Genomic DNA, 10,684 nt, shown 5'->3' on the forward strand with positions numbered 1-10,684 from the left:
ATAGATATAGATATAGATCTATATAGATATAGATATAGATCTATATAGATATAGATATAAAATCTTGGTCTGGCACTGTAAGATAAGCACTGGACTGCTAACTGCAAGTTCAGTGGTTCATTGTTCGTGGTTTAAACCCAATAGCCACTCCTCACAAACTCTATACAGGTCAACATCCCATTTATGATGCCAGCTCAGACCACATGGTGACTTGTTGACCCAAGGTTAAGGGTTGAGGCTCTACTAAGACCCAAAAGCAAACCAAAAGCTGTTTCTCAAAAGCAGTTATCTACAGAAGATAGCAAAGCTTTGCTCCAGATCCCTAAGGGTCTTTGGTGTGATTCATCAATAGAGGCCTGCCAAAAACAGCAAACAGCACCACTATCTGCCACTGACAATTCAAGCACTGTTGGACCAACCATATCATATGACCCAGGGTGGCATGAATGACAGTCTGAACCTTGTTGTTAAATGCCATCGAGTAGGTTTCAACTCATAGCAACCCTCTATGGGGTTTCTGAGGAGCAGCTGGTGGGTTTGAGCTGCCAACTTAGTGGTTCACAGCCCAGTGATTATCCTATAGCACCACACCAGGAACCTTTATTAAAGTCTTCTTTTGTCCTCAGCCCCATTCAAAGCTGGCAGCTTTTTAAGACACTTGATATATAAGTCATAGTAGCACACCAAGGAATGTGTTGTCTCCCAAATCCAAAGAGCTTCACCCAGCCAGCCACCTTTTAAGTCCTGGTGGGGGGGGGGGGGCAGGGGTTAGGGCTGGAGGGGGACCAAAATATAACCAATTATCCTTCACTTTAGAAGGAATATCTCAAATACACCTGGACTCCAATACATTTCACTGAAGTGGAAGGCACTCAAAAGTTTATTGGATTAAATTCCCACCCTTGGCATACAAATGTCTTACGAATAAGTTTAGCATCATTGGTTCTTTTTCCTTACTAGGTCCAATCAGCATAGTATAATCAATGTAATTAATCAGTGTGGCATCATTTGGAAGGGAAAGATTATAATTTTCCTGCAAACTAAATTATGACATAATGTTACAATGTTACAATACCTTCCGGTTCTTCCCTCTCCCCTCTCTCCAACTCCATTTTGTCTGTTTCCCCGCCCTAAGCTACAAGGCGCGCAGTTTAAAGGACAACATGGCTTTTGATAGGCCAGAGCTAAATCACCCCAGCAATGACCACGCCCTTCCTGTTGAAACTATATAAATCCCCTCCCTTCCCATGGACTCTCTCTTCTTCTTCCTCTCTTCCCTTCTGCCTTCTGCCTTCTCTCTCTGGCAGAGGTTACCTTCCTCACCCTGAATAAAAGTCTCTAGATGGGCCATTTGGTGTGAGGTGTGGTTGATGAGCAGCGCCGGGTTGTTTTTTTCCCTTTCACATAGGACTAGAGAGTTGATATAACTTTGATGTAGGACAGTGAAGATATATTGCTGGTACTGTAGATGAAGGCAAACTGCTTCTAGTGTTCCTTCAAAACAGGTATGGAGGGAAAAGTCACTAGCCAGATCAATAGCTGCCTACCAGGTACGAAGAGATGTATTGATTTACTCAAACATGAAAGCACATCTGGAACGGTAGCTGACGTTTTTGAAATCCACTAATGGCATTCTCTGAGAACCACAGGTCAAATAGGTGACTTGAATTGAGGACTAAGGCTCTCCTGATGCAAGCCATGGTATTTTCAATCGCCACACTGCATGTGAAAGTTGGGCATTGAATAAGGAAGACCATTGGAGAATTTACGCATTTGCATTATGGTGTTGGTGAACAATATTAAAAATGCCATGGACTGGTAGAATGCAAATAAATCTGTGTGGGAAGGAGGATAGACAGAATGCTTCTAAGAAGCCAGGGTGGAAAGACTTTGTCTCTCCATCTTCAGACATATTATCAAGAGGGACCAGTCCCTGGAGAAGGACATCATACTTGGCAATCTAGAAGGTCAGAGAAAAAGAGGAAGACTCCCAACGAGTTGGACCGGCATAGTGGCAGCAGCAACAGGCTCAAGCTTAATTGTGAGGATGGCTCAGGACTGTGCAGTGTTTCATTCTGCTGTGTATAGTGGCACTATGAGTCATAAGTTCACATGAGTCAGACTATTCTTATTGCTGTTTTAACTATGCTGTAATTACAGTAGCCACATCCATTTTGCCTTTGTTGATTAAGCTTGACTGCTGGCACCACGTGGGTCAATCAGCTCCATTATACTTAGCTGTCTTAGTTTAGTTAGGACAGCTCCCACAGTCAAATCTAACTTATCTAAAATAGCAATCACAGCAATATTTAAGGATTTGGCGTCTAAGTCTAGATATAGCTATGGAAACAAAAATGGGCGATGAGGGTGGATCCTGGAAACATTCAGCAATATCTTGTTAGGCATCTGCTTCAGGTGCTCCAGGTGTCATCTCAAAGGCTCTTCAGGCAAAGTGGATGATCTCATCAACAGGGGTGGAAAGAATCATGACTTTCTTGTGGTGGGTGACTTAGCAGACAAAGATGGCTTCTTGACAGAGATCTTTTTCCCAAATGAAAAAATTTAAATTCAACTCCTGCTAAAGACTCTGGAGGCTCAATTAGTTGGTTTTCTCTAGGGACAGGGAGAATCAGAAAATGTAAAAATCCCACCCTGGCTGTGGAGACTGAAGGCCTTGACAACAGGCTCACCTTTGGCATGGTGATATGATGGATGGCTGTCTACTCTCCAGAGAATGAAAATGCCAAGAGACACCAACCAGACTCTTGCTTTTTCCATTACAGACCCAAAGCCAGCCTCTTCCTCACATAAGGAGCTCTTTGCTACTCAGGACCTAAATATGTCCAAGAGACTTAAAATCTGGGGATTTCTTTGAATCATCCATCATATGACCATCTTCCTTCTTCCAAAGACAAAGATCCAAATCAGAAGGATAACAGTGGCTGTGCTGTCAAGGCCAGAAGCAGACAGGAATGTGCTGTTTTTCACCAGGAGCCCAGCCTGTGAGGGCTTCAGTCATCAAATCTCACTGAGGGCTGCAGGACTCCGAAGTTATCAGTGCATATCTTTCCAGTCTCACAATGGCACAGACCTCTTATGTGGGGGAATTATTTAGATAAAAATGCTTAGAAACCCACTGTCAGATAAGATTCACTTCTAGTGTAGTGTCTCCTGATAGTCCTTACAAGATACAAAATAAAAGAAGGGAAGCTGGGGAAGAGGGGAGAGAGGTGGGAACCTGAACGCTCTCGTTTAAAGACCAGGGCCAGCTGGGAGCAGTTTATGTCTGTATTTACAATATAGCAATGAAGTTTAGGAAAGTTGCCTCTCTGTGCATAAAAGATGAATGACTGTGGGCCTGGGAAGTGACTGAAGGAAGTACAAAATGGTTTATTGGTGCCACATAAAAATAATGAAGATCCTTGGTGGCCCTTACCTCAAATTTGCAAATCATGCAAGTAGAGTGTAGAGAATTCTTCCTGGGCCTTTCTCAACTTCTTGGTTCTGTTTTGCTTTTGTCTTTGCATGGAAATAGGCAGTAAGGAATAAGTTTAGTTCTCTATGATAAGCAGAGTGGGGAGGTCAATACTTTCACAACAACACAACTGTCTTCCCTAGGTTTTCAGGAGTCACTCTCGTGCTTGCAGTATGGGATTTTTACCTTCTCACCCAAGGAGCTGAACAAATCATCTGAGAGCTCAGCAAGTTGCACCAGGTTTGACCTGTTAGGAAAGGCAAAGCCCCACTCATCTGGGCTCTACATGAAGCAGACTGACAATGACCACCATTTTGCCTTGGGCATTTATGGTATTGGACATCACAGCATAAACCTGTGTTTCTGAAGATCACACATCTGGATCCCTGTTCCTGGGACTTGTGCAGCCAGTCCTCTGGTTGCACCTTGCTTGGTCACCCTGCTTCAGAGCTTCCTAGAAGGGGCCCCCATGTGAGTCAGACAAAAGGCAAACCTTGGAAGCAAGGCCTTTTGTAATGATGCAGAACTGATCCGAGCACAGATTTAACTTGATAGCCCTAAAATGAACTAAAACTCAGGGCACTCCAACACAGATTGTGTTCCCTGAGGAGCCGGCTCTGTAAAGGAGATTGCTGGTGGTGGTGGTGATGTGCCTTGGAGTCAGTGCCAACTCATAGCGACCCTATACAGGGTTCCCAAAACTGTAAATCTTCACGGGAGTAGAAAGCCTTATCTTTCTCCCGCAAAACAGCTGATAGTTTTGAACTGCTGACCTTGAGATTAGCAGCCCAAATTATAATCACTATCCTATCAGAGCTCCTGAAAGATTAGCAGGCAGGAATATGTAATGGAGAAGAAGAGGATTAGACAGAGGAAGAATTGTGATGTGATGCAGAACCAACAGGGACCTCCAGGGAGTCTGGTTCTGCAATGGTCTTGTAGAGGTGATCTAGCTGGGGGAGAACTGGAGCTTTGTTGATAAGTAATTGGATGTGGAGTACCTTGGGAAAGATGTGTGGTGTGCAGAGGTGCTGGTTTCTCTAGACAAGAGCATCCTCAAAGAGGACTGACAACTGAGGACCTCCCACCCATCAACCATTAGAGTCAGTTCTTTCATATGCTCAGAGAGATCTGAGCTTCAATTCAGTGCCCACTGTACTTCCCTAAGACCCAGCACCTGAAATCACACAGGCATATGTGCCTGGTGTGGCGCTGTGGGTTAATGTACCAGACTGCAAAGCCGTTTGAACTGTAAGGTTGGAGGTTCGAGCTCACCAGCTGCTCCTCGGAAACCCTGTACAGGGTCACTGTGGGTTGAAATCAACTCGACTTAACAACAACTTAAAAACAACAACATATTCCATAAGATTCCAGTGGTGTGTCCAGGAGTTCTCTGTAACAATGGCCTTGTTCGCAACTTGGGAGAAAGCATATAACAAAAACTATTTTACAGAAAGTTGGAATGTTGTAAAAAGCATTGGGAAAAGAGCTCACTGCCTGAAGAAGATAGGATAGACTCTTACAGGACAAGCATAGCTCTTCTCATGTAGCTTTTGATTTTTAAAATTTCACAAACACACACTCACACTATATATATATATATATATATATATATATATATATATATATATATATATATATATCACACACACACGTGTGTGTGTGTGCCTGACCCAAGCCATGGTATTTTCAATAGTCATATGCATTTGAATGTTGGAGACTGAAGAAGAAACACCGTAGAAGAATTGATGTATTTGAGCTATGGTGTTGGAGAAGAATATTAACAGTACCATGGACTGTCAGAAGAGCAAATCTGTGTTGAAAGAAGTACAGCCAGAATGCTTCTTAGAAGCCAGGATGGCGAGACTTCATCTCTCATATTTTGAATATATTATCAGGAGGGACCGGTCCCTGGAGAAAGACATAATTCTAGGTAAAGTAGAGGGTCAATGAAAAAGAGGAAGACCCTCTCTTTTCCCCAAGAGTTGGATTGGCACAGTGGCAACAGCAATGGGCTCAAGTTTAACAATGATGATGAGGATGGCACAGGACCAGGCAGTGTTTCACTCTGTTGTGCATAAGGGTGCTATGAGTTGGAACCAACTTAGCAGCACCTAACAACAACAATAACTCTAAATATGTGTGTGAGTATATATACATATATATAACATAGATATGTGATTTAATATTTTTATAAGTACATTTCAATGTCATTAATTAACTTCATCACATTGTAGAACCATCACCACTAACCAGTCCTAAGTTTTTTCATCACTCTTAGCAGAAACTCCGATTCCGCCACCTCCCTCCTTCCCCTAGTAACCACAAATGGACTTTAGTATCTGTGAACAGTTGTCTATTCCAGGTATTTCAAATCAGTGGCATCGTACAATATTTGTTCTTTTGTATCTCACTTATTTCACTCAACATAATATTTTCAAGGAGTCCTGATGTGGCGCTGTAGGCTAAGCACTTGACTGCTAACCAAAGTTTGGTGGTTCAAACCCACCAGCCACTCCTCCAAAACTCTATAAGTATTGCTATGATTCGGAACAAACTAAATAACACTTCATAATAGCAATGGCAATGCTTTTAAGTTTCACCCATGTCATAACACCAGAACTTCATTTCTCTTTGTGACAGGTAATGAACGCTCCCTTGGATTCAGGTATCACATTGTGTTTGTGTTTAAATCCCCCAAATAAACAGTGAGATAGCCTTGAATCCTCGAGTTGGCCACGGTGAGTATGGCGATTTTCTTGACATTTCACTTCCTTTCCTGGCAATGCTGTGGCTTACAAGTTTTGCACTGGACTTATTTTGGGACATGAACCCTGAGCATAACCTGTTCTCACACAATGTGTTCCTGTCCACTGCCCTGTTGAGTACGTGGTTCCCTGGCAATGAGTGACTGAGTGAGTGACTACACTGATCAGTGGTCACTAACATCCTTCTTCTGCAGCCTTCATGGGGGCAGGGATGCTTGGGTTGGTTGTTACTGGGACCTGCAGAACAGCAGATATGACACAGAAAGGACTGGCTATATGCCATCACTTTGTGCCAGGAGCAGGCTAACAGTGAGCAGTGGAATCCACTCAGCAGAGAGAGAGCAAAACACAACTTCAAAGAAGAGAGGACAAGTGGGGGTAGGGAGTAGGGGAGAAAAAGAATGGATAGGCACAGTTACTGACAAGGCAGTTTCCCAGATTCAGACAATTCCACAGAGCTGAGCAATCAAGAGACAGGCCCTTCCTTACCTGAGATAGCCTGAGTTGGCATCAGCCTATTGGAACCAGGAGAGCCTGCTTACTCAGGGCTCCAGAACCAGAGGTATGTCTAAGGTACTGGCAGGTTTAGCAGAGGCCCAGGGTGCTGCTTGATGGAGGTGCCAAAAACCAATCTCTATTGGAGTCCTAGCATGATGCTGCAGGTTAATGCACTGGACTGCAAGGTCGGTTTGAATTGCTCACCAGCCACTCAATGGAAACCCTATACAGGGTCACTATGATGGCACTTAACAACAACAATTGGCCATTGTTGTTTTCATCATCAGCTGTGAGAGATCATTCATCAATTGAAAACTAGTTGTCACAGGTGTTATCTTTAATGGGTACAATGCTGCACAGACACCAAATGAATGCTGCAAACAAGGCCTGAAGCAACCACCTTTGCATTGTTCCTAGGTAAGGAACAGCTGTCCCATGTCAGAACCAGCTGGAGAGCCAGATTTCACCTCTAGAGCTGTGAAGTTCACCCCTACTTTCACATCCAGCATCACAAGGCTGAATTACAGCCAGATTCACTGGGAATGGAAGTAGAGAATGAGTACTCCTGCTGCCCCGCCTTCTAGTGTGGTCTGTTCAGGCCCCAACCTTGCTGAAGAGCTGCTTCATTCCTTTAGAGTACCACTTCTCATAGAACAGTTATGGCCTGTTCTTAGAACCTGCTTTACTCATCATTGCCAGTCACTACAGACTGAGCTTCAGGAGGTTCAGGTCACAAGTATCTCTCTACTGGAAACAGGGGAATCACATGGATGAGAGATTTTTACTGAGAAGATTAGAAATAGGGACTCAGATTCCCATAGACAAGAAAGTCTCATCAAACAAGGTCCCCCAGATAGGCCTTAGGGAGATTCAGACCTGACTGAGCATAGACCCTAGGAGCCATTTAACACATGGGGGTTTCACAGGGCTCTTGGTGTTTCTGTGGGAGCCCGGGGCAAGGTGAGGATGGGGAGGATGGCTGACTGACACATGGAGGGCTCTAGGGAGAGAAAACATCTGGAAGATGATGAAGGCTCCATTTCCCCTGTCCAGGACTAAATTAGTTCCCTACAGCTGTTGTAATAAATTACCATATGATTGGGGACTTGGCTCTGTGGGTCAAGTGTTGGGTTACTACCTGAAAGGTTTGTGAATCAAACCTACCAGTTGCTCCTCAGGATAAAGATGAATCTATCTGCTCCCACAAAGATTTACAATCTCAGAAAGCTTAAGGAACAGTTCTACCTTATCTTATCGGGTTGCTATGAGTCAGAATCACCTCAATAGCAGTGGATTTGGTAGAGAACAGAAGTCCCAAGTGGGTCTTTCTGTTGTGAGTTGGGTCCTTATGTGTAACAGATCAAAAGCTTGCCAGCTCCTGCAGCATCTTCATGATCACTGGAATCTTTGAGTCCATTGCTTTCGTGATTGCGCCAACTCATCTCATTATGGGTTTCCCTCATCTGGGCTCACTCTCATCTTTACCAACCACGGTGTCCTTGAGTCTTGATGTCCTTGAGTTCAAATCACAAACCGTTTGAAGAGAAACCTTCTGGATGGGGAACTTTTGCTGAGAAGATTGGAGATAAGAAATCAGACTCTCACAGATGAGAAAGTCTTGTCAAACAAGGTCCCCAGACGAGCCTCTGGGGAATTCAGACCTGACTGAGCTAACCAAAAGATCAGCAACCAGGTGCTTTAATCATTGTGCCATCAGAGCTCTTCCTTGGGTCTTACAAGGCTAAAATCAAGGTGTTGGCACAGCTGTGAATCTTCTGGAGGCTGCTGGGGAGACTCTGTTCCTTGCCTTTTCCGGCTTCTAGAGACTCCTGGCCATACAATTGTAAACAACTTTTTCTCTGACTGAATCTTCTGCTTCCGTCTTATAAGGGCCTTTTGGGTTACATTGGACCCACCTGGATAATCCAGAATAATCTCTCCATCTCAAGATCTTAGTTTACCCACTTCTGAAATTTTGCCATGTGACTCCACGGCACACCATTACCACCACCACACCAAGGCAACATAGTGACAGCTTCTGGGGATTAGGGCATTGACATCCTTGTGTTCAGCCAATGTGTTCAGCCTGTCACATTGGCCCAAGGGCAATATTTTCCTCATAATGCAAAAGGAAATCTTATCCCCAATTCTGTTTACAGCTCATCAGAGCTCAGCACAAACAGGTCCACAGTAGGTCCAGCCTGATCTTGGGAGAAAATCCCAGGGTAGGCATGTCAACCACCATCTCAAAACCTATTTTCTACCCAATAGCCATCATCCACCCTTTTTTTCAATAATCTATGTCCCACAAGAGATGCTATCAACCTCAAAGATTCTCTTTCCAAGTCTCCTTTGCAATAATGACAAGAGCATGCAATCATGTTCTGCCCAATGGGACTTGAAGAGTTATTAGGCCTTTGGGAAAGCATTTTCTTCTTTGATTAAAAAAAGAGAGGTAACTGGGAAATCCTGTATCCCTTACTGTTGGTGTGAGAACACGGTGTTTAAATCCTCTGCAGCCATTTTGCAACTGTATGGGGCAGGGTGGAGATTAAGTGAGCCATGGAAAGACAGCCCAGATGCTACTGAGATGCTGAAAATCCACCAGAACTTCCTTATTTTCATGATAAAGAAAACAAATTCCAAGTAAGGCCATGTTTGGTGCTTTGGGTAGATATGAGCTTGGGGAAAGTCAGACACTATTTAACTCACTACAAGCATGGTTGACTATTCCCAAATCGCTGTAAGGCGCACTACAGATATTTTCCAAATTATCCAGAGAGGAGAATTTTCATAGGGCTAAGGTCCTACCTAGAGCCTGTAAATTCAGAATTATGATTGGTTAGCATCCCCACTCTACCTCTTGGACTGTAATGCTTAGAGAGATTCAGACTACTGTTGCATTGAGTCACAAGGCAGGTATGTTTCAGGACTAATGAAGACCTGGAAATACCACTGAAATCTCAGGGTCATGATTTCTGCTCAGGCACACAGAAGAAAACTAAACTTTGAAGGAGGGGGCACCTCAAACCTTTCTCAGGGAGTTAAGAGCAAAAGGAGATCTGAAAGGGTTGCTATTGAATATTATTCCCAATGAGCCAGTGTGAATTTGCATATGCTAGGCACCATATGGAAATGCAGTGGATGAGACTTCTCACCCTCTTCCAGCTATGGGCAGTAAACACCAGTGCTTTGGGTGCACCCACCTAAGAGAAAAGAATTTACATGTTAGCAAAAATCAAGCCATCTTGCCTCAATACTGCAAAAGAAAAGCCCATACAATCTAGAAGTAGATTGGCTAAACAACTGTGGAAATGGCCAGGGTCAGAAGACATCTATTTGGCTAAGGGACTCTGAGAACCTCTAAGCTAATCTGAACTTGTTAAGGAAAGGAAAATCCAAGAATGGAGAAAGGAGGTGCCTAGTCAAGGTCATTGAGCCAAGACCAAGACTGGGTTGTATGTTCCCTACAAGAGTCTGGACACGGACCACAATTCTCCATTTGAGCTTCTGTTTTCTCCTTCAGGGCAAGTATGCCCAACCCAGTACTGTGAAGTCTCTGGAATGGATACAGTCTCCAGATTTCATTTTTCCTGGAGAACGTTCCCCAAAATATACCCATGAGCTCCCTGGAGGGATAAGGTAATGATAGCTCTTAACATTTGGTAGATGGGAGTTGGACCACAAGACTTGGCAGATGTCTTCAAGAACTCACTGCCTCTCTCCCATGGCTCCTGAAATGGGCTCACAAGCACTTAACAACAACAACATATCCGAATTTCATTGGAAGGCCTAGTCTTTTACTGGGCTCAGATAGAACTGATCTCCAAACCTCTCTAGTTGCTGGTTGATGGAGATCATCTACATAGCTGCATCTCTGGTGAGGACTTCCTGCCACTATCTCTCTTCATGGTTGAGCAATTATACAAATTATATTATATGA

General features: G+C 43.8%; 1 protein-coding gene across 1 annotated transcript in view; it reads right to left on the bottom strand.

The window, feature by feature from the left end:
* LOC102839109 (centromere protein M-like) overlaps positions 1-9,264 on the bottom strand; it is a 16,990-nt gene extending 7,726 nt beyond the window's left edge. Inside the window, exons 1-2 of the mRNA XM_006867381.1 lie at positions 9,224-9,264; positions 3,662-3,722 (exon numbers count right to left, since the gene is read on the bottom strand). Of these exons, the coding sequence (XP_006867443.1) occupies positions 3,662-3,722; positions 9,224-9,264 (102 nt within the window). The remainder of the gene's footprint in view (positions 1-3,661; positions 3,723-9,223) is intronic.
* Between the last annotated feature and the right edge of the window lie 1,420 nt (positions 9,265-10,684).

Source organism: Chrysochloris asiatica, unplaced genomic scaffold (genome assembly GCF_000296735.1).
Source record: "Chrysochloris asiatica unplaced genomic scaffold, ChrAsi1.0 scaffold00104, whole genome shotgun sequence".
Taxonomy (NCBI): domain Eukaryota; kingdom Metazoa; phylum Chordata; class Mammalia; order Afrosoricida; family Chrysochloridae; genus Chrysochloris; species Chrysochloris asiatica.